Genomic DNA, 25,150 nt, shown 5'->3' with positions numbered 1-25,150 from the left:
AATATTCAAATATGACTAAATGTTAATATTTTGTGACTAGTTGAGAAGTATTCAGGATGCTTTACTAAAGAGGTGGTTTTGTGCTTTTCCTAGGTATGGAGATGGTCCCCGTCCTCCCAAGATGGCTCGTTATGACAATGGAAGTGGATATAGAAGGGGAGGTTCTAGTTACAGCGGTGGGGGCTATGGTCTTGGAGGCTATGGCACTGGAGGCTACGGAGGTGGTGGAGGCTATGGTGGTAGAGGAGGCTACAGTGGCGGTGGCTATGGGGGTGGCTCCAACTCCTTTCGGGGAAGCTATGTTGGAGGTGGTGGTGGTGTTGGTGGCGGCGGTGGCGGTTTCAGAGGGCTTTCCCGAGGTGGCTATAGAGGTATGTCAGGAGGGGACTACAGAGGGGAGAGTGGAGGAGGATACCGAGGATCTGGAGGGTTCCAGCGAGGAGGTGGCAGAGGGGGCTATGGGGGTGGTTACTTTGGACAAGGAAGAGGAGGTGGAGGCTATTAAAGTTTAGTTATGTCAGTGTCTATGCGTAGACAGTTGAATAAAAAAGCATGCTACCCATTTTCTCAAGTTATTTGCTGCCAGTAAGTAAACCCATTTTCCACCTGTTCTGTAGTTCATTGTAGCTTAAACTACTAGACATTTAGTTATATTAGTGATTTTGTTTATATTATGTAAAATATAATCTATAATAAAGGTACCACAGTTTGTATTTTTTTTCTTTCAGGAGTTGAGAACTGTCTTTAAAATACTTGATATTTTCTTGACTTTAGTTTAATAAAACAATAGAAAATAAAGTATTACATTGAATACTGGCCATGTATAGTTAATTGTTGATCTTACACATTAGAATAATTTTACAATGCCAGTTAATTACATTCATTAGTTTTAAATGTCAGGGGGAAAACTACTTCATTTCATAACTATACCAACTGATGTCATTACCTACAGTAGTTAGAATAAATAGCCTTGGAATGCTGTTGTTATTCTTGAATTAAATACTGGCTGGTACCCAATTGACCTGAATCTCTGTACCTGAATAAAACTTTTGACCTAGGACTGAGTATTTTTACTTTTTCCCAGGCTTTGTCTTTGAAAAATCTAAGACCAAGGTCAGCATTCTCTTTTTTCATGGTTAGTAGTTTCCAGTATTAAAATTAATTTTAAAGTTTAAAAATTAATCCAAAAAACTAAGGTAAGCGAAGCTTCACCAGTGCATAATGTTCAGGTGTTTGACAAATAACATGTATTTCAAAGGATATTTGTTAAGCTAGGTTATTTTATTGGAGACATTTATACACTTAGTATATACTTTGTTTCCAGTGAATTTTCACATTTCTCATTTCAGTAGCACAGTATAGTATAGTAGAGATTACAGAGTTTTTCCATTAGAACAGAGTTCGTATCTTAATGCCGCTGACATGTGAACGATCTTGGACAACTTATATTTTGTCTTAGGGGCGTTTTCAAAATCCTCTTCTCGTGGATTACCTTCAACAGTTAACTGCTGATAAGTCCAATTTATTTATAGACTCTCAAATCTGTATCTCCAGCTGGGATTTTCTTTCTGTGCATCAGACCTTTGTAAAAAAAACTGCTTATTGAACAATAGATTGCTGTCCAGAAACAAAACTTTCCAAACTGAAGAAAACCCCCTAATTCACTGCATCTTGTGTGTCTCACAAAGAATAAATTAGCAACTGCTTGTACCTTGTGCTGCTGAGGAGTCCTTTCAGTCCTTTGGTTTGTAGCCACCTGCCACTTTTACTACTTCTAATAAATTGACAAGAGACTCTAGTATTATGGTTCCCATTCTGTTCTTTAGTTTGGCTGAGACTTCACCATAGCTGCTACTGGCATTGCAGTGGAGCAAAGAAAACCCCTTACCAAAAAAGGGGTTCTAATTCATCCCTTTTCCTTGTACACCACCACCACTCTCTTCATCTTGATTTGTCCAGTCTTCACCTCCAAAATCCTAACCTTTCCACCCCTAGCAACTATGATGAAATATCCTTAACAGTCCTGCATTGTTTCTCTGCATAAGCAGAGAGTAAACCTCATTTCTCTGCATCAGCAGAGACCCACTGGTAGCATTCCTTTACAACAGTTAACATTATTACCTGCAGTGCGCAGTACGGTTTGGAATACAATGGTTACTAGGACCCAATGCCTGTACTCCAAAACTAGTAGGCCAGCCAGGTATGTGCACAACAGGGGAAGACAGAGCAGAAAAAACAGAACCACTTCTGTAAGTTCTGAATCAGAATCTCTTCTAAATGTGTACAAGCTATGTGTTGGTTGGTCCTGGAGGAGGAAGCTTCTTAAATCCCATTTGAGGAGTAGGATTAGGATTTGTCATTCCTTGACTTAGAAAATTAAGATGGGTGGTAAGCAGAATGGCCCCTCAAAGATGTCCACATCCTAATTCCCAGAGCCTGTGAATATGTATCTTGCATGGCAGAAGGGGCTTGCAGGTGTAACTTAAGACCTGGAGATGGGGACATTACCCTGATTATCCAGGTGGGCTCAATCTAACCACGGTTCTTAAAAGTGGAAGGGAGGGGGCAAAAGAGGGGTCAGGGAGGCAGAAATTCAAAGCAGGAAAGGGACTCAGTCTGTTGCAGGCGTTGAAGATGGAGGGAGGAAGACAACCCAAATGCAGTTGGTCACTAGAAGCTGGGAGGAGCCCCCAGGTGACTCCAGTTCTCAATCCTACAACCGCAACAGCAGAGTTCTGCCAACACTCAAGTGAACAAGGAAATCCCCGAGAGCATCCAGAAACGCTGATTTTAAGCCCAGTGGGACCCATGCCAGACTGCAACCTACAGAACTGTTTGATAATAAATTGGTGGTGCTTTGGTAGGACTGATTTGAAGCTAAAACTCCAGTACTTTGGCCACCTGATGCGGAGAGCTGACTCATTTGAAAAGACCTTAATGCTGGGAAAGATAGGGCAGGAGGAGAAGGGGCCAGAGGATGAGATGGTTGGATGGCATCATCCACTCGATGGACATGGGTTTGGGTGGACTCTGGAGTTGGTGATGGACAGGGAGCCCTGATGTGCTGTGGTTCATGGGGTTGCAAAGAGTCGGACACGACTGAGCAACTGAACTGAAGCCTCTTAATCTGTTATGATGGAGAGAAAAAAGTAAGGATGGGAAGGCAAAGGAGGGAGAAAAATAACTATCAAAGTTCTTAAAAAATCTTAAAAACACTGTATGCTTCAGTGAACTGAGAATGGGGGGCAGGAGTAACTGTATTCTGAAGAAGACCTGAGAAGTAGTTGGTTGGAAACCAATGGAAGCAACCAAAAGGAGGCAGGTGACTGATGGTTGAGGTTAGTTCAATGGAAGCAACCAAAAGGAGGCAGGTGACTGATGGTTGAGGTTAGTTCAATGGAAGCAACCAAAAGGAGGCAGGTGACTGATGGTTGAGGTTAGTTCAATGGAAGCAACCAAAAGGAGGCAGGTGACTGATGGTTGAGACGTTAGTTCATGCAAGGCTGTTGCTTTCTGTTTACTCTCAAGAGGGTCTATCTGTCCATCAAACTCTTGTCCATCAAGTCGGTGATGCCATTCACCCATCTCATCCTCTGTCGTCCCCTTCTCCTGCCCCCAATCCCTCCCAGCATCAGAGTCTTTTCCAATGAGTCAACTCTTCGCATCAGGTGGCCAAAGTATTGGAGTTGCAGCTTTAGCATCAGTCCTTCCAAAGAACACCCAGGACTGATCAAATTACAAATAGTCAATTTGCAGAAGGAAAGATGAAGGGCTGAAGCCTGTGCTTATTTCCTTTTATATCCTGAAATCAGTGTAAATTGTGCTTTGTGAAAAAGACCAGTTTCTTTAAAAAAAAAAAACACCCTGTTGTAGAGCACACATGGCAATCCAATTTAAAGGTTATATTTTCTAGCTTAATTTGCACTTAGATACAGCCATGTGATTAGGTTCTGGCTGGGGGCAGGGGGCATAAAAGTTGAAATAATGTGTATGACTTAGTAGAGAGGTCTTATCCCTTCTGCTTGGCTTGAGCAACAGTTGCTATCTTAGACCATGTGGTGATTTTGGATGAAAACCATACAAGTGGAAGACAGGAGAAATCTGAAGCACTCTGAATGTCTAGCACTCGCCACCTAATATTGAGTACCCACGTGGAGCATCTGCTAGTTCTATAACTGGATACCTCTGGATTTCTGGAATATAAGTAACAATACCTCTAGATTTCTTGAACATAAGAAATACATCTTTGTTTTTTGTTTTATTTTGACTTTTTGTGTTTCCTATAGTTAATCCTATAACTGTTGTCTTATTCCAGTTACCTGCACAGATATGTAGGAATCAGAAATTGACCATAAACTGGCCAGACACTACGTAAAAAACTAAGGCTCTTATTGGACTAAGGCATGAGAAACAATATTCAGGGGCTTCCCTGGTGGTCCAGTGGGTAAGACCATGCTGTCAGTGTAGGGAGCTTGGGTTCAGTCCCTGGTCAGGGAACTAATTCCTCTTGCCCTGTGGTGTGACAAGAAATTTGAAGAATTTTAAACCATGTTTGCTTTTGGAATGGGTGGTGATGGTATTACCATTTAGCTTTTAGGTTGTGTGATATTTCAAAGACATTTTTTAAAAAACATTAAAATGAATCTTCAGTGAGAGCATTAAATACAACCAGCTTAGCTCACCTAGTGTGTGTGAGTCCTCCAGGTGTGTGCAACTCTGTGATCCCATGGACTGCTGCCCGCCAGGCTCCACTGTCCATGGAATTCTCCAGGCAGGAATACTGGAGTGGGTTGCCATTTCATTCTCCAGGGAATCTTCCCGACCCAGGGATCAAACTAGGGTCTCCTGCATTGCAGGCAGATGCTTTACCGTCTGAGCCACTAGGGAAGCCCTTAAATATTTAATTTTTTAATTAAATAAAATTTGAATTTAATTAAAATGACCATTTCTGTGGGATATGAGATTTATTAAACAAATAGCTGAAATATAAAAATTTAAATCCAGATGCTTCAACTTGTTACTATTCTAATATCCCCCTTTACGTTTGCTTCTATTTTATTATTGTTCATTTCCAAATTCAGATTTTGCATTACTTTGGAGAGCATATTATCATCTCTTTTATCTCCTGAAGCAGCCCCTTTGTTGAGGACTTCTTCTGCTACAATAAAAAACTGTTCAGTTGGTTGAAGAATGCTTACTCCATAGCCGTTGTTGTTGTAAATATGATTATTAGTCATCTTCAATTTGGGTGCTGGAAGAACCTGTTAAATTATTCAAGGAAGTTGGGTTTTCAGTAATTTCTATAAAACTGAACTAATGAACATTTCATAAGCTCTAGAACTTAATTCCTGAGCTCACACATTTCCTTAAAACAACTGAATCTCAGTTTTGAACAAGTGTTACTTTCCTCACGCTGGATTAATGTAATATTAACTACAAAAATATTTGAGGAAATAGTATATGAAGTTTTCAAATTTATCGTTAACTATACAAGTCGAGAGAGGGACCTAGAAAGGTAGAATTTACATAAGTAGAAAAGAATGGGAAAGCATTTCACTTACAAATTATTGCTATTTATGTTTTAATTGGTTAGCTTAAATTATTTTACAACTTTTGAACAACTTAAATATTTCTTAATATATTTATCCTCTTTATTTGCTTTACTTAACCAAATGTATTAATACTACAAGCTGGCTCAATGAAAACAAAATCTAAAAAGAACTTACCCCTTTCTCATATTCAAAGTTATTTACTAAGAATTTAAATTGAAATTATTATAAGACTAAATTTGTTTCCTGTCAACTATCATCTAAACAGTATTTTAATTGCTTGTACCATACTTAACAGACTAAAATTTAAGGCTGAAGCTAATATTTTGGTATCTTTATAATTTACAATTCTTATGTTAAAAAATATGAGAATACCTTCATATTAACTCCACCTAAGGTGCTTTTTGAACTGTCACAGGTTCTGAGGTTATTACAGTGATGAATTTCATTTCTTTCCAGAATGGCTACGCTCCCAGGATACAGTTCAACACCAGCACCCTGTAAATTAAAAGCAAATAAAACAATCTACAAAACACATGTACACCTCCAAAATTTTCTTTAGACTTGAAAAATGTAGTTCTATATTAGCAATCTAAACATATTAAGTTACATGAAAATACAATAGTACAATTTATTGTGGAAATAACATTTAAAACATTGAAAACAAACTCTGTGTCAAAGAATCATTAGACCTATAGGAAGGCTGAAGGTGTATGGACCATTACATTGCTCTCCTCCCACCCGAATCATGTCTTAGAAGGGAAAATCTCTTAATAGCAGTTATTCTAAGTAGTTATAAAAATTAATGTATATGTACTTTAAATCCTTCATAATGCTGCTAAAATCTGTTAACCTGACTCAAAATCTGTTTATAACCGCTGATTCCTAGATATTTTTAAAAAGCACACATCAACAAAACTCATTTCTTACTTTGGCAGTTCACTTTCCTCAGTATACTAAGTGTATAAAACAACATGCTTGTACTTGTTCTTGTTTAATTTACTTTTATCAGTTTCCAAGCTTAATTATAATTCCATTCAAAGATAAAACAATTGGTACCTTCTGTTTACATATTAAGATCACTCAAAGTTATATACAGCCAATAAACCATAGATTTTATAAAATAAAATACCTGGGCACCAGTTATTTCACTGTCTGTAATAGTCAAAGCAGCCCCTGTAAGAACACATACTCCTGTTCCTTCACATTTTAATACACAGTTTTCTAGAGTCATGTGACCAGACTCTACCACCACAATCCCATCAACTGTCCCTTGTTGTATCAAAGACAGATGCATTAGCTTCACATTATCAGCTTTGGACACCACAAAACTGTCGTGAGAAGGTTCAGAAGTAATCATAATTTCCTCTCTCTTTCCAATTCCTGATTTATAGGGACAAAAATACATAATTAAATGAGTACTTCCAAAGCTTAAATCCCATTAGTCATTCAGTAATACTTGCTATTACAAGTAACATTTGTAATTATTCAGTCAACCATTTAGACACTTAACTATAATGTAGTCTTGTTTCCTTATTTTGATGCCATGATGGAAGAATCTGGGTTTATAATCAACCTAAATGTACCTATGGTACTTAACACACTCATTCCACTACATATTTCCCTATATTACAGTGAGCAGTAATCTACAAAATGTGTAAGATCCAGGAAGTATCTTACCATAACCTGGTTTCAAAACCATAATAAAAAAGACTGGCAGAGACTCTTGAATTAGGTTATAAGATTATTGTAATTGTGTCTATAATTTTGCTCTAGTAGTCGTCGCAATCCTCTAAGTTGAACATCTATCCAAAAATGAGGGGTTGTATATTGAAGACAAATTTTTAAAATTAACAAATATCCTTATTACCCATATAGTTCAGCAAAGTGAACATTACAGTCATCAAAATCTAGTGGAAATTATGCTCAATTTTTGAAATGATAGCAAAGTTTGTCATCTGTCTTGTCTTTTGGCCAGACAATGGGAACAACCTTAATGTAAAAGGGCAGAACCAGTCACTAAATATGTTCAGAATCTAAAAGAAATTTAGTAAACTCTGCTTTTTTACTTCTAGTTTAGTAAGTTTCCATAGAATTAAGCTTTTAGAGAAAATACTGAGTATATTTTAATATACCTTTACATTTGGGTTTTCTACTAAAGTAGTATGAAATGCTGTGGAGACAAGAGAAAAAAGTAGTTCAGGTAAAAAATAGAGCTGCTGGAAGATACTGTGAGCAGGTTTGTTTGTTTGTTTTGTTCTGACTGTTTATCATGGGGAAGCAGTCTCACTGATCTCTCTGGTACAGTGCGTCCAAGGAGGAAATCTGTACAGATAGTACACTACGGGACAGGTGCCTGCTCAGTTGCTCAATTGTGTCTGACTCTTTGTGACCCCATGGACTATAGCCCACCAGGGTCGTCTGTCCATGGGATTATCCAGGCAAGAATACTGGAGTAGGCAGTATTCTTCCCTCCTCCAGGGGATCTCCCCAGCCCAGGGACTGAAGCCTCATCTCCTGCATCTTCTGCATTGGCAGCTGAATTTTTTACCACCAAGCCACCTAGAAGCCCACACTGGACAGGTGACAAAATATTAATTGGAAAAGGCACATAAGGGATATTTGTGAAACCCCAAACTGTCCTAATTTCTAGTAATCTGATTAACCATGTTTATAATATACAGTTTGTCCAGAATACACTGCTATTAAAAGATTAAAAAGGATGCCTTGCTAACCCTTTATAACAATGTCATCAGTCAATAAAGCAAGATTTACAGCTTGATATTCTCCTGGAAAAATAACAACTGTATCTCCACTGTAACAGCTATCCAAAGCCAAATCCAAATCATCATGCTGTTGGAGAAGTGTGTCTGGAGATAAGTCCTTTACCTGAAAAGAAGAAATAGAACAGTAGGTCCGAATGACATAGGTCATTTAAATCAGTTAACTCCTTGGTAATGTGCTTTTTCACACTGAAGTGAAGTGAAGTCACTCAGTTGTGTCCGACTCTTTGCGACCCCATGGACTGTAGCCTACCAGGCTCCTCCATCCATGGGATTCTCCAGGCAAGAATACTGGAGTGGGTTACCATTTCCTTCTCCAGAGGATCTTCCCGACCCAGGGATCAAACCTGGGTCTCCCGCATTGGAGACAAACGCTTTAACCTCTGAGCCACCAGGGAAGCCTTTTTTCACATTATCTTATAGGTAATGCACTGTTTAAATACTGTGTATGTTTATGTTCATTAAATGTTCAGAGAACAATGAAAGATTTTCCTTACAATCCCTAATAATTCTTACAGCTACTAAATACAGCCAGAAGTTATTGTGACCTTTACCCCCTAAACTCCCAACAGTTCTTTGAAATAAAGTATTATTATACCCTTGTAATGTTACAAAATTGAAACTCAGTGAGAGTGAATGATTTGCCTATGGACACAGAATGAGTGAGTGGTAAAGCTAAACTTTAGGTCTAGGTTTTGATGACCCCAGATTTCTTTCCTATTGGAAACTACTACTTTATTTTCTTTAACTCAAACTGACCCTAAAATTTTGGTAAACCATCAAAAATTTATTATAGATTCTAAAACTAAAATGAAAAAGTACCAGGAATTTGCACTGGGAGTAGAAAAGGTGAAAGAACTTCATTATTAGAACCAGTAAGAATGAGAAACTTTAAAAATAAAATTTGAAAACTAAATATACACCATGAAAAAATGTCTATTCTTTTATCCCAATACAAATGGCATTATCATTCATGTCTCTTTTTTCTTATTATAAAAAATAGAAAATTGAAACAAAGCATAACAAAAATGGAAATTTTAACAAGTTTTTACCTAAATAGAATATATTTATGAAGCTACTTTCCTTCTTGTCTTTTTCCTATGCATATACTCACATGCATAATACTGATGTATCATAAGATGGATGCAGGTGATTTTGAATCCTGATTTTCTCATTATGTTATATCACACTTCCCCATGTCTTTAAATATTTTTTCAAAACCTAATTTTTTAAATTTATGTAATAATACATCATATAGATGTGTATATATTTATTTATTTGACTGCTTGAGTCTTAGATACAGCACGTGGGATCTAGTTCCCTGATTAGGGGTCGAACCTGGGCCCCCTGCATTGGAAGTGCAGACACTTAGCCACTGAACCATCAGGGAAATCTCGATGTGTCATAATTTATGTTATAATTTTCTATCCTTATTTAGATGGCTTATAATTTTCCAATATCATGAAAATACTACCACAAATAAATTATGCACATCTCTGGTTATTTTTTAGGGTAAACTGCTAGATTGAGAATTACTGTCAAAAGGTATAAAACATTTTAAGCCTCTTGTATACATATTGCTAAACTGCCGTCCAGAAAAGTTTAACCAATTGAAACTTGATCTGAGACCTCACTTTTCTTTCTGCAAGCTCATCAGAATGCGGTATCTTTTAAATGTATAAAAATATTTGCTATTTTAACAATTTTCGCTGCCTAAATTTAATTTTCCTTGATAAGTGGGAGTGCTGCCTAATTTTAATTTTCCTTGATAAGCAGGAGTGAACATTTTTCTAGAAATATACATATGAAACTCTTACAGTAATCCTAAGTCAGCAAACCAAGATAGTCATTTGTGTTTATATTACATCTTACGTACTCTTATACATCTGTGGCAAACAGCACAAGGATTATCTCTGTAAATAAATGTTTTGGAAAAACTCTAGAAGCCATCTCGTTTTTTTTCCCCTAAGTTTTTTGTTTGTTTGGGTTTTGTTTTGTTTTGCTGCGCCATGCTTGCAGCTTGCAAGATTTTTATGCCCTGACGAGGTATCGAACGCATGTCCTCTGCACTGGGAAGCTTTGAGTCCTAACCACTGGACCACCAAGGAATTCCCATGATTTATATTTTTCTTATTCCTCCTTACCTCAGAAGAGGGACTGATAAGGAAACTGACCTTTGTTTTACCTCCCTCACTTCATGGCAAATAGATGGGGAAACAGTGGAAACAGTGACTGACTGTATTTTTGAGGGCTCTAAAATCACTGCAGATGGTGATTGCAGCCATGAAATTAAAAGACGCTTACTCCTTGGAAGGAAAGTTATGACCAACCTAGATAGCATATTCAGAAGCAGAGACATTACTTTGCCAACAAAGGTCCGTCTAGTCAAGGCTATGGTTTTTCCAGTGGTCATGTATGGATGTGAGAGTTGGACCATAAAGCTGAGCACTGAAGAATTGATGCTTTTGAACTGTGGTGTTGGAGAAGACTCTTGAGAGTGCCTTGGACTGCAAGGAGATCCAACCAGTCCATCCTAAAGGAAGTCAGTCCTGGGTGTTCATTGGAAGGACTGATGTTGAAGCTGAAACTCCAGTACTTTGGCCACCTGATGTGAAGAGCTGACTCATCTGAAAAGACCCTGAGGCTGGGAAAGATTGAGGGCAGGAGGAGAAGGGGAAGACAGAGGATGAGATGGTTGGATGGCATCATCGACTCAATGGACATGGGTTTGGGTAGACTCCGGGAGTTGGTGATGGACAGGGAGGCCTGGCGTGCTGCGGTTCATGGGGTCACAAAGAGTTGGAAATGACTGAGCGACTGAACTGAACTGAACTGAACTGAGGATGGAGGAGCTTTGCCAAGTAGCAGCTGATAAAAGCATTTAAAGACATCCTATACCCAAAGCTACGTGGGACAAAGGATGAAGGAAGGGACAAGAAAAAGCCTACAAATGAGGAAGCTGAAGAGGAAGATTTCTTGGGGTAATAAGAGCTACCTCATATCCTGGGAACCTACAATGAAATGCACAATCTCACGGATGGATGCATACTCAGAAAAGATCTGTAAAGACCTTAGGCTTGTGCTTCTGACTGATCACGGCCCTGTGCAAGCAGAACATGAAAGCAATTGGCAGTTGTAGGCAGCCTGACATAGCTTTGAAGAGTACCTATTCTGCAAAAACAAGATTTTTTACTTTTAACTGTAGGTTTTTAGGAAAATTTCTGTCAGGTCACTAACTGTATCTCAGTTAGTGACATAATAGAGACTTTAGCAGCCATACACAAAATAGAGCCTTTTAAAAATAGCTTGAAAAATTCACTAAACATATTGACAACTGCAGTCCTCAACAATCAATACAGCAAACTCTGGGGATTGGATAGAATCCAAGTCCCAGAGTTACCATCACTGCAGATGGTGTTTGCAGCCATGAAATTAAAAGACGCTTACTCCTTGGAAGGAAAGTTATGACCAACCTAAATAGCATATTAAAAAGCAGAGACATTACTTTGCCAACAAAGGTCCGTCTAGTCAAGGCTATGGTTTTTCCTGTGATCATGTACGTATGTGAGAGTTGGACTGTGAAGAAAACTGAGCGCCGAAGAATTGATGCTTTTGAACTGTGGTGTTGGAGAAGATTCTTGAGAGTCCCTTGGACTGCAAGGAGATCCAACCAGTCGATCCTAAAGGAGATCAGTCCTGGGTGTTCATTGGAAGGACTGATGCTGAAGCTGAAACGCCAATACTTTGGCCATCTTATGCGAAGAGTTGACTCATTGGAAAAGACTCTGATGCTGGGAGGGATTGGGGGCAGGAGGAGAAGGGGACAACAGAGGATGAGATGGTTGGATGGCATCACCAACTCGATGGACATAAGTTTGGGTGAACTCTGGGTGTTGGTGAGGGACAGGGAGGCCTGGTGTCCTGTGATTCATGGGGTCACAAAGAATCGGACATGACTGAGCGACTGAACTGAGCTGAACTGAACTGAATATTAAAAATACCCAGTTTTCAACAAAAATTAGAAGACATACAAAGAAACAGGAAACTATGGTCCATTCATGGGGAAAATTAAAAAGAAAAAAAAATTGACATAAACCACCTGAGGAAACCCAGAAAAGTATTTGGACCTTTTCTTTGGAAAGAATATTTGACAAAATAGCAGTTGAAACCCTGAACAAACTTTAAAACTTCTGTGCATCATTGAACATTATTAAGAAAGTCAAAGGACAACTACAGAATGAGAGAAAATATATGCAAACATGTATCTAAAATTAATATAGTATCTATATAAAGAATTCATAATTGATAACAAAAAGACAAACAACCCAACTAAAAATAGGCACAGGACTTGAGTATATCTCTCTCCAAATAAGACATACAAATGGCCAACAAGCACATGAAAAGATGAAATGAAACTCAAAACCGCAATGAGATACCACTTCATATCCATTAGGATGACTGTAATGAAAGAGACAGATAAGTGCTGCTAAGGATGTGGAGAAATCAGAACCCTCATACATTGCTGGTGGGAATATGAAATAGCTCAGCCACTGTGGAAAACATTTTAGTGGCTCTTTAAAAGGTTAAACATAGAATTACCATACTCAAATGAATTGAAAACAGGTAGTCAGATTAATATTTGTATATGCTACCATTCACAATAGGTGGAAACAACTCAAGTGTCTATGAGCTGATGAATGGATAAGCAAATTGTATATACATACAATGGAATATTATTCGGCCATGAAAAAGAAATGATGTACTGATACATGCTCCAATGTGGATGAACCTCAAAAACATTATGCTAAATGAAAGTCAGACACAAAAGGTCATATATAGTATGATTCTATCTAAATGAAATATGAAGAATAGGTAAATCTACAGAGAGAAGAGATTGGTAGTTGTCAGGGCCTGGGAAGAATAAGATTAACAGTTGAATGGATATAGGGTTATATTTGGGGGTGATGAAAATGTTTTGGGACTAGATAGAAATGACAGTTGCACAATATAGTGAAATAATATTACTAAAATGTCAGTGAACTGTTCACTTTAAAATAGCTCATTTTTTAATGTGAACTTCATCTCAATTTCAAAAAAAAGGGAAAAATATACAAGAAAGAGAAAGAATAACCAAAAGCACAGTCTCTCTGAGCAGTCAGGTAGCAACAGACTCAGTAGTGCAGATGGAAGGGAACTAATCTTCTTTGCACCTGGTATATTTTCAGACACACTTTATCACACTTAACCACACACGTTACCACACTTTCTGAAGCATTACAAGGAAACTGTAATTCTAGCAATGATAGATACATGACTGAAATCTGAATGGCAAACAGTAATAATATTAGGAGTTCACATTTTTGTGGTAGGCACTTTGCTAAAAGATTTACATAAATTACTTAAGCCTTCCAATCCCAAAGAAAGGCAATGCCAAAGAATGCTCAAACTACCGCACAGTTGCACTCATCGCACACGCTAGTAAAGTAATGCTCAAAATTCTCCAAGCCAGGCTTCAGCAAAACATGAACTGTGAACTTCCAGATGTTCAAGCTGGTTTTAGAAAAGGCAGAGCAACCAGAGATCAAATTGCCAACATCCGCTGGATCATCAAAAAAGCAAGAGAGTTCCAGAAAAACATCTATTTCTGCTTGATTGACTATGCCAAAGCCTTTGACTGTGTGGATCACAATAAACTGGAAAATTCTGAAAGAGATGGGAATACCAGACCACCTGACCTGCCTCTTGAGAAACCTGTATGCAGGTCAGGAAGCAACAGTTAGAACTGGACATGGAACAACAGACTGGTTCCAAATAGGAAAAGGAGTATGTCAAGGCTGTATATTGTCACCCTGCTTATTTAACTAATATGCAGAGTAAGTACATCATGAGAAATGCTGGGCTGGAAGAAGCACAAGCTGGACTCAAAATTGCAGGGAGAAATATCAATAACCTCAGATATGCAGATGACACCACCCTTATGGCAGAAAGTGATGAAGAACTAAAAAGCCTCTTGATGAAAGTGAAAGAGGAGAGTGAAAAAGTTGGCTTAAAGCTCAACATTCAGAAGACGAAGATCATGGCATCTGGTCCCATCACTTCATGAGAAATAGATGGGGAAACAGTGGAAACAGTGTCAGACTATTTTTGGAGGCTCCAAAATCACTGCAGATGGTGATTGCAGCCATTAAATTAAAAGACACTTACTCCTTGGAAGGAAAGTTATGACCAACCTAGACAGCATATGCAAAAGCAGAGACATTACTTTGCCAACAAAGGTCCGTCTAGTCAAGGCTATGGTTTTTCCTGTGGTCATGTATGGATGTGAGAGTTGGACTGTGAAGACAGCTGAGTGCCAAAGAATTGATGCTTTTGAACTGTGGTGTTGGAGAAGACTCTTGAGCGTCCCTTGGACTGCAAGGAGATCCAACCAGTCCATTCTGAAGGAGATCAGCCCTGGGTGTTCTTTGGAATGATGCTAAAGCTGAAACTCCAATACTTTGGCCACCTCATGCAAAGATTTGACTCATTGGAAAAGACTCTGATGTTGGGAGGGATTGGGGGCAGGAGGAGAAGGGGACGACAGAGGATGAGATGGCTGGATGGCATCACAGACTCGGTGGACATGAGTTTGAGTAAACTCTGGGAGTTGGTGATGGACAGGGAGGCCTGGCGTGCTGCAATTCATGGGGTCACAAAGAGTCGGACACGACTGAGTGACTGAACTGAACTGAATGACTCTATAGGATAGACTTCATTACTCCTTTTTATAGATAAGGAAGTAAGAGAAACTATGCAATTTTTTAAATCCAACCCAAGTATTATGAAGAAAAACTATGAATCAAACCTAGATTTCTATTATCGTAAAGCTTATATTTTTCACCACCACACTATCCTGCCTTCTAGACAAAGAAGGAACAGGATAGAGTCCTATGATGAACAATGGGGACATTGATATTTCTCCTAAATATAGGAGAATAACTAATGTTGAACTTTAGTTTAAGCACTGAAACAAATACTGCTTATCTCTGTTAGGAATGATTCAGAAGTCAGACTGAGTCTAAACCTAAAGACAGAATTCAGGTCTCTCATCACAATTTGAGAGACTAAGGAAGTAGACATATTTAGTTCAATTGACTGGAAGGATATCTAGGACATTAATTCAATAGAGAATACAGGAGGATTAAGGACAGGCTGTGTACAAAAGAACAGTAAGTTCAAATTTAGGGTCGTTATCTTTTAGTGAAACATAAGGTAAAGATGCTGAGAAGAACTTCTAGTGATGTTGATCAGCAAAAAATGCAAGAGGGGATAAATCTACTGAAAAACCACTGCATGCCAGGCTGCTAGGTATTTTATACATAGGATTTAATTTCATCCTCAAAAAAACAAAAACAAAGTTTAGTGGTGGTATTGGTGGTGATGGTTGTGATGGTGGTGGTAGCCGCGGTAGCCATCATACTAGTAGAAAACGTTTATCGAATACTTACTATGTGCTGGCCATTATTCTAAGCACATGACAAATGTGAATTCATATAGTCTCTATAAATAAAGAACACAGTATTATCCCTATTTTACAGATGAGGAACTAAAGCGCAAATGGGAAAACAGCTTGTTGAAAATTACATAATTAATAAGTGCCAAAGCCAGACTCTGCATCCAGGCAGTTTGGCTCCAGAGATCATCCTCTTAATCAGCACAGTTTTTCTCTCTTTTTAAAGCACTCTGAAAATAAAGAAATTGGGGTTCAGAGTTAGGCTGCTTGCCCAAAACAGCCTATTTAAACACTGGACTACCTGACTACAAAGTCCATGCCTTTTCACTACACTGCTTGTAAAGATCACCAGCATAATGATAATGGGCGTGGATTAAAACTGTTTAAGGAGAGTACAGAGCAGGAAAAAGACTAAAGAATCTTCAAAGTTGAGAAAACTGTTAAAGGCTTATATACACAGCTGTGACTAGGTACACCAAATTAAAATATTTTGTCCACCTCAAAGGTAAATCTAAAATCAAAGATCTAAGCAAAGTAGAAATTGATGATGCTGCCTTCTCAGAGTAGTCTTCCTCTCATTGTCCTGTTGTCTGAAGTTTGTGGATATTTACTTATACAAATGAAGACAGGGTTGCAAAGCATTGAACAAAAATCACAGAAACATTTTACTGTTATATAGGAAAATAAAGCCAAAAACATTTAAAAACAAATAAAGATAGGTAAAAAAAAAAATATTTTAAAAGGCTGGAGATAAAATCTATACCTTACTTTACAATGATGTTTCAAAAGATGTTTACAAATAAAATTGGTGGAATAATTAATGTTATTGAAAATCTGATCCAGTAAGCAAGTCAAAGGAAATTAAATTTTATTTAAAATAATAAAAATTGGTAGGATAACAGATAAGACCAGTCTAATAGGCCAGGCTTTATCTCTATTCATTCTCCTGCTGCTGCTGCTGCTAAGTCGCTTCATTCGTGTCTGACTCTGTGCGACCCCATAGATGGCAGCCCACCAGGCTGCCCTGTCCCTGGGATTCTCCAGGCAAGAACACCGGATTGGGTTGCCATTTCCTTCTCCAATGCATGAAAGTGAAAAGTGAAAGTGAAGTCGCTCAGTCGTGTCTGACTCTTAGCGACCCCATGGACTGCAGCCTACCAGGCTCCTCCGTCCATGGGATTTTCTAGGCAAGAGTACTGGACTGGGGTGCCATTGCCTTCTCCGATTCATTCTCCTACTAGGTATTAAATACCATCCTTTCTGGACTTCTTTTAGTTCCTCATATATACCCCATTCTCTGTCAAACATGTACTCATTTACTATTCAATGAAAAATGCTCACCACCCACCTTATACCAATCATCATGCTAGGTGACTACATGAATGGTAAACATACTCCCTTTGCTCTTAATAGCTAGTATATTAATAGTAAATGAGACAGACATTCAATAGGTAGCCACAGAAAATATTTAGCACAGTTATGATAAGGAAAAGTGACAGTAAGGGAACATGCAGGGTGCACAGTATGTAGTCTATGTATTCTGAAGGTTGAGCAAGTTTTTTTCTATGGAAACGACATTTAAATTGAGACCTAAAGGACATACGGTAGCTCTCTGAAACAACATGGTGTACGCCAAGACGTGGTTTAGTGAGGGAGGAAGGGGTATATGAAGGTGACAAGGGGACGATAAACTCTCAGAAGATGGTAATTAACAATTGGGTAGATGGTGGTGCCGTTTACTGAAACAGAGAACATTAGAAGATAATCTAGTTACTTGATAAGATCATGAATTTAATTGTGGACACTGAGTTGAAGTACTCAGGACATAATTAAGGGGTGATGAGCAATAGGTAGCTAGACATACCGGTTTGGGCCTGAGAACAAAAAATGTGGGCTGTGGATACACATTTTAGATTATTAATGTATATAACTGAAGTCATGGGAAAAGATCACATAAATCACTTAGGCATATTATAGTGCAGAAAAAAGATAAGTTCCAAGCATTTAGAGGACAGAAGGAGAAAAAATACAACAACAATTAGAGAGATTGAACCAGCAAAATATGATAACAGAAGACCATGAAAAACTATTCAAGGAGACAGCTGTGAAATACTACTGAGAGGTCTAGTGAGATGACTTAGAACATTTCCCCACTTGGGCTAGTTAAATTTACACTCATCCTTTAGGTTTCATCTGCATTATTTCTTTCAGGCAACGTTGCCAGAATTCCTAACTCTGCTTATGTACCCATCCTAAGTGCCTCCTGTATATACTCCTATCGTAGCATTTACTATTATATTATTCTGTGTTGCAACTGCAATAGCCTATTTACTTGTCCGTGTCTCCACCACAGGTCTTCCCAGGTGGCTCAGTGGTAAAGAATCCGCCTGCCAATGCAGGAGATGTAGGTTTGATCCTTGGGTTGGGAAGATCCCCTGAAGAAGGAAATGGCAACCCACTCCAGTACACTTGCTGGGAAATCCCACGGACAGAAGAGCCTGGCAGGCTACAGTCCACAGAGTCACAAAAAGAGTCAGACATGACTCAGCTTCCACTAAACAACATCTCCACCATCATTCAAACTGCTCAGATGTATGGAAGAAGCACGATTGTGGGTCTGGTTCAAAAGTGTATCTCCTTCAAATGCAGTATTTCTCATATTTCTCTCCCATAGATGCTAGCATAGCATCTCCCATAGGTGCTAGCATAGCACCTGGCAACAAGATTAGTACTCTGTAAATAGTTGTGGACATTTATTTATTTTGTACCTATATTATGTCAATCACTGAGCTGGGTGTAACAGAGACATTAACGTCAGACAAGAATCCAACCTTCAAAGAGCTTGTTTTCTAATTATATGCAGCTAAACTTAAATGAACAAATAAGAATAAAATGTATTACTTACCATGTCAGTAGTCATCACTTTTGCTACGATATGTGTTATAGTCTTTCCAAAGTTTCTTTTTCCTTTCCTACGCCTCAGAATTCTTGGAAAGAAGGGTCCATGAACTCTGAAATTGAAAACATGTATTTTAATTAAATCAGTATGAAAAATACTTAAGGTACACCTACTTAAAACTTGGTACTAAGCATCTTTGAGTAATAGGTTCCATTCATTTTGAGCTTCTTGAGAGCAATGAGCAATTTGAGAGTGATGGAATAATTGAGATCTTTTAAATAACTGAGTGTTTAAACCATTGAACTCTGAAATCTTTTGAACTCTGAAAATCTGCATGCAACTCACTACAATCAATACCTCAATCATCTTAACTTTTCAGTACAGTAGAAAATTTCCTGATTATACTTTCATAATACATTGAATTGTAGACACTCAAAGCAGAGATAGGTTATGTCTGTGCTACTGAGGTATAAGAATATTTGGGGACCTGCCTAATTTGAGAGACTACGTTTAATTAATTGTTTTTGTATCTATGGAGAACTTATCCTTTGAAGCAGGATAAGTTGGCTGTTGGCCTCCATTAAACAATTCTAGCTTCTTTCTTCATTGTTTTTAACTGGTTGCTATTCAGCACTTTTAGATAATTCCATTCTTTGTCTTCTTTCTGCTTTCCCTTACAGTTCCTGTTTCCTATTCATCATTTAAGTGTTATCAAAAGAAAGAAAAAAAATTGAGTATAACTTTTATCATTACTGTCAGCCATATTTACTGTATGGGTAATCTTTTGGGTTCTCTGCAGCACTTTATCACTTGATGCAGCATTAAAACCAATATTTTTCAGCTTATGTTTCAATTATCAATATTTAAAATAATTTATTGGTATATAATTAATTTATAAGGTTGTGTTAGTTTGACGTGTAGTGCAAAGTGAATCAGTTATGCATATACATATATCCACCCTTTTTTTAGATTCTTTTCCCATATAGGCCATTACAGAGTATACAGTAGAGCTCCTTGTGTTATAACTGAAGGTCCTTATTAGTTATCTATTTTATATACACTTTGCAGTGTGTATATGTCAATCCCAATTTACTTCTCTCCCCTCCCCCTTATACCCTGGTAACCATGAGCTTGTTTTCACATTTGTGACTCTACTTCTGTATTGTAACTAAGTTCATCTGCACCCTTCTTTTTAGGTTCCACATATAAGCAATACCTCAGTTACCAATATTTTTGTGAAGCTTAACATTTCAGAGAACTGTTCCTACATATTTATCATTCCAATGATTGAATTTTGAACTCTAAGATATTAGCAATGTCCTCCAAAGGAAAAGTTTCATTTGACATTTCAACATCAAACCCATTCAGCACTTTTATACCTATTTAAGCAAATTTTGATTTGAGAAAGAGAACTACTCATACATTTTTTTCACCATATATATAATTACTAGTTGCTCAAAGAGTAAAGCATCTTACGTGCAGGAAATAGTTTATCATACAATCCTAGCTTTAAAATTAAAGGTTTATGTCAGTGATTTTCAAAGCTATATTTTTAATAAGGTATAATTTACATAACACTCATTTTAAGTGAACCTCTCTCTGAGACTTCACAAATGTACACACCCATTTAACTCAATCATGTTTGTGACCTTCCATTTGTCACGGTCCTACAACTCCCCACTCATCCCAAATACAGAGGTGGGTACCAGTTGCCACTGTTCTGCCCACTTGCTTTGCTGTTTTCTTCACCACTGACTCATTCCTCTCATTTGTGACTGACAGTCATTGAGTGTGTGGGTAAAGATAGGGAATACTCATGTTGAACTCACTCTGATGGCTATAACCTATGTGAACATAACCTATTTAAAATTCAACAAACAAAATCCCCAGTTCTTTATTATGAAAAATTTCAAACATATCCAAAGTAGAAAAAATAGTATATTTAAAAGTAGAGAATATATATATATATTTAATATATATCCATCCATCACTACTTTCGAGAACTGTCATTTATCTCATTCTCACAACATTTTCCCCTATCATAGTCACCAGAATATTTTAAAGGAAATCCCAGCTATGGTTTAATTTGACTTGTAAATACCTCAGTATGTATATCCAACAGGTAGCCACTTTTTAAAATAGCATAACCACAGTATCATTATTACACCAAACAAGGTTAATAATAGTGCCCCTACATCATCTAACACTTTGTCTGTGTTCAAATGTCTGCACTTAGCTCTGGAAGATATTTTTACCATTGGTTTATGTGAATCAAGAGCCAAGCAAGGTCCATACACTAAATTTGATCAATATATCTTAAATATCTAAATCTATCTTTTTTCATTTATACTAATTACCCATTCTCTTTTATGATGTTTATTTTTAATTATTGGCCCTGCAGCATGTAGGATCTTAGTTGTCCCACCAGGGATCGAATCTGTGTCCCCTGTAGTGGAAGCCTGGAGTCTTAACCACTGGGCCACCAGGGAATTCCCTGATATTTGTTTGTTGATCTATAGAATTTCCCACATAATTTGGCTAATTGAATAACAAGGCATCATTTCAAAAGTTCTTCAATCCCCCTGACATTTAGATCTAGAAGCTTGGTAATATTAAGATTCAATTAAAAATCTACCCTCTGAGTTTTGAGGACCAGCTGGCCAGAAGAGCCTGGAACTGCAGAAGAGACACACACACTTACAATTGTTGCCTCAAACTACCCGGTATAAAAGCAGAAGGAAGAGGTCAAACCCTGCTCCTTCCAGCCTTTGGAAGAAGTAGCTGCACTCAAGGAGAAATGTAGATCAGTGGGCGTCTCTCATTTGTCAGGAGCTCATTTCTCCTTCATAGGGCAGAGTGCAAGGCCAAGACTACCATTCTACTGCAGGGATTTTGAACCCATCAGGAGGGTTCTGGAGAAGGCTCAACTGATGGGCTTCAGGTGAATAAATGTTCTGACATTTCATCCAAAAAAAAAAGATTATAGGTGGTACTATATACTATTGTCAGAGAAGGCAACGGCACCCCACTCCAGTACTCTTGCCTGGAGAATCCCATGGATGGAGGATCCTGGTAGGCTGCAGTCCATGGGGTCGCTAAGAGTCAGACACGACTGAGTGACTTCACTTTCACCTTTCACTTTCATGCATTGGAGAAGGAAATGGCAATCCACTCCAATGTTCTTGCCTGGAGAATCCCAGAGACGGGGGAGCCTGGTGGGCTGCCGTCTCTGGGGTCGCACAGGGTCGGACACGACTGAAGTCACTTAGCAGCAACTCAATCATAACACTCAAGATATAGAACATTCCCATCGTACAAGTTCCTTCATACATCTTTGCAGTCAGTCCTCAGCATCGACTTTCAGAAACCCACTAATCTTTTTGTCATAGATTTTCCTTTCTTGTAATTTTAATTGGAGGATAATTGCTTTACAATGTTGTGTTGGTTTCTGTTATATAGCCATGTGAATCAGCCATAAGTATACACGTGTCCTCTCCCTATTGAACCTCCCTCCCACCCCTCACCCCATTCCATCCCTCTAGGTTGTCACAGAGCACTGGGTTGAGCTCCCTGCATTATACAGCAACTTCCCATTAGCTCTCTATTTCATATATGGTAATGTGTATGTTTCAATACTACTCTCTCAATTCGTCCTTCCCTCTCTTTCCCCAGCTGTGTACGTGAGTCTGTTCTCTACGTCGGCATCTCTATTCCTGCCCTGCAAATAGGTTCATCAGTACCAGTACCTTTTTCAGAATTTTAAAATGGAATTTTAAAGTAGAATATGCTATGTACTCTCTTGTGTCTGCAGTTTTTCAGTCAGACTATTTTGAGATCCACCATGTTATTTTGTATATCAGCAATTTCTTTACATCACAGAAAAATATTTCATTATTCAGTTCAGTCGCTCAGTTGTGTCCGACTCTTTGTGACCCCATGAACTGCAGCACGCCAGGCCTCCCTGTCCATCACCAACTGCTGGAGTCCACCCAAACCCAAGTCTATTGTGTCAGTGATGCCATCCAACCATCTCATCCTCTGTCGTCCCCTTCTCTTCCTGCCTTCAATCTTTCCCAGCATCAGGGTCTTTTCAAATGAGTCAGCTCTCTGCATCCGGTGGCCAAAGTACTGGAGTTTCAGCTTCAACATCAGTCCCTCCAATTAACACCTAGGACTGATCTCCTTTAGGATGGACTGGTTGGATTTCCTTGCAGTCTAAGGGACTCTCAAGAGTCTTCTCCAACACCATAGTTCAAAAGCATCAATTCATTAGGATTTTCTACATACAAGATTATGTCATCTGCAAGTAGAGATAATTTTCATTTTCCTTTTTGGATCTGGATGAATTTATTTCCTTTTCTTTCCTATTGCTCTGGCTAGAACCTCCAGCACAACTGAATACAAGAGTGGACATCATTGTCTTGTTCCTTATCTTAGGCGGGGAAACATCCATTCTTTCATTGGTAAATATGATGCTATAGGATTCTCACAGATGGCCTTAAACAGGTTGAGGATGATCCATTCTATTCTAAGTTTTTTTAGAATTTTTATCACGAAAGAGGAATTTTGTCAAATGATTTTTCTGTAACTTTTGAGATGATAGTGTGGCTTTATTGTGTATTATATTGATTTATTTCCATATGTTAAACCAACCTTGCATTCCTGGCATAAATTCCACTTGTCATAGTGTCTAATCTTTTTCATATGTTGTTAGACCCAGTTTGTTAAAGTATTATTGAAGATTTTGCATCTATATTTACTTATTTTATTCACTTATTTTTTATTTAAGTCTTTTGGCTGTGTCCTGCAGCTTGTGGGACTTAGTTCCCTGACCAGGGGTTGAACCCACATCCTGTGCATTGGACGCTCAGAGTCTTAACCACTGGACCTCAAGGGAAGTCCCTGCATCTATATTTATACTGGGTATTTTCTGCAGTTTTCTTGTGATATCTTTCTATAGTTTTGGTATCAAGGTGATAATAGCCTCATAGAATGAGTTGGGGAAGTAGTCCCTTCTCTTTTTATTTTTTGGAAGACTTTGCCAAAAAAAAAAAAAAAGGTGTTGGCTTCCCTGGTGGCTCAGGGGCAAAGAATCCACCTGCCAACACAGGAGATGCAAGAGACACAGGTACACTCCCTGGTTTGGGAAGATCCCTGGAGTAGGAAATGCAAACCCACTCCAGTAGTCTTTCTGGGAAAATCCAATGGACAGAGGAGCATGGCAAGCTACAGTTCATGGGATTGCAAAGAGTCGGACATGACTGAACAACTAAATGCACACACACAGGTAGGGTTTCTTTACCCTCTTGGCTTCTTTCAAGATTTTTTCTTATCTGTGGTTTTCTTCAGTTTAAGTATAATATGCCTATTTGCACATTTTGGGAGTATTTGTCCTACTTGGTGGTCTCTAAGCTTCTTGGATCTGCGGTTTGGTGTTTTCATTTAATTTTGGAAAATTTTCACCATTATGAATTTGAACAGGGAGGCCTGGCATGCTGCGATTCATGGGGTCGCAAAGAGTCGGACAGGACTGAGCGACTGATCTGATCTGATCTGCTCTGATGAATTTGAATTTTTTTTCAGTTGCATTTGCTTTCTTCTCTTCTAGTATTCCAATTGCACATGTGCTACATTCTTTGAAACTACTCCACAATTCTTAGATCTTTTTTCATTATTTTTTCTCTTTGTATTTCAGTTTGAGACAATTTCTCAAGCTTTCTGATTCTTTCCTCAGTTGTGTCCCATCTATTCATGAGCCATTCAAAGGAAATCTTCATTTCTATTTACAGTGTCTTTGATTTTTAGAATGATCTTTTCATTCATTCTTACAGTTTCCATGTTTTGCTTGAACATTATCCATTTTTTTCTTGCATATTGTATACTTTTTTCCATTAAAGTCCTTAACATATTAATCATAGCTACTTTTTTTTTTTTTTGGTTTGCACTGCATGGTGTGTGGGATCTTAGTTCTCTGACCAGGGATCGAACCTGTGCCCCCTGCAGTGGAAGTACAGAGTCTTAACCACTGAACTTCCAGGGAAGTCCCAATCATAGCTATTTTAAATTTCCTGTCTGATAAATTCCAAAATCATAATTGAGTCTGTTATTGATGCTTGCTTTCCCTCCTCAGACTTGGTTTATTTCCTTGCCTTTTAGCATATCATAATTTTTTTTTTGAAACCTACACATGGCTAACAGGAAGTGAAGTAGATCAATTATTAATCCAACCAGGAGGTAGCCTATGTTTATTTGCTGTAGCTTTATGTGTCAGAGGCTTCAAATTCCTGTAATTTCCAATTTTCGGTCCCTGTATATCTTCGGGCTTCCTTTAGAAGCCCCAAACTACTCTTTAGAAGAGTCTGTGTCTTACAGCTCTTTTAACTATAATCCAGTTATTATCCTGTAATCTTGTTGGTATGGTTTTAAG

The 25,150-nt window shown here is 38.2% G+C and overlaps 2 protein-coding genes across 3 annotated transcripts in view; one reads left to right on the top strand and one right to left on the bottom strand.

Annotated features, from left to right (window-relative positions):
• The window catches only part of DHX9 (DExH-box helicase 9), a 41,830-nt gene extending 40,103 nt beyond the window's left edge, over window positions 1–1,727 (top strand). For both annotated transcript variants that reach the window (XM_005910136.3, XM_070384828.1), the window contains one exon: window positions 94–1,727. In XM_005910136.3, the coding sequence (XP_005910198.1) occupies window positions 94–505 (412 nt within the window). In that variant the 3' untranslated portion in view covers window positions 506–1,727. The remainder of the gene's footprint in view (window positions 1–93) is intronic.
• Window positions 1,728–4,205: 2,478 nt separating this feature from the next.
• The window catches only part of SHCBP1L (SHC binding and spindle associated 1 like), a 44,889-nt gene continuing 23,944 nt past the window's right edge, over window positions 4,206–25,150 (bottom strand). The window contains exons 6-10 of the mRNA XM_070384829.1: window positions 18,730–18,835; window positions 8,285–8,438; window positions 6,682–6,932; window positions 5,925–6,047; window positions 4,206–5,261 (exon numbers count right to left, since the gene is read on the bottom strand). Coding sequence (XP_070240930.1) covers window positions 5,010–5,261; window positions 5,925–6,047; window positions 6,682–6,932; window positions 8,285–8,438; window positions 18,730–18,835 — 886 coding nt within the window. The 3' untranslated portion in view covers window positions 4,206–5,009. The remainder of the gene's footprint in view (window positions 5,262–5,924; window positions 6,048–6,681; window positions 6,933–8,284; window positions 8,439–18,729; window positions 18,836–25,150) is intronic.

Source organism: Bos mutus, chromosome 16, assembly GCF_027580195.1.
Source record: "Bos mutus isolate GX-2022 chromosome 16, NWIPB_WYAK_1.1, whole genome shotgun sequence".
NCBI classification, from domain to species: domain Eukaryota; kingdom Metazoa; phylum Chordata; class Mammalia; order Artiodactyla; family Bovidae; genus Bos; species Bos mutus.
The sequence above is the reverse complement of the archived record's forward strand: the minus strand, read 5'-3'. Positions and strand labels throughout refer to the sequence as shown.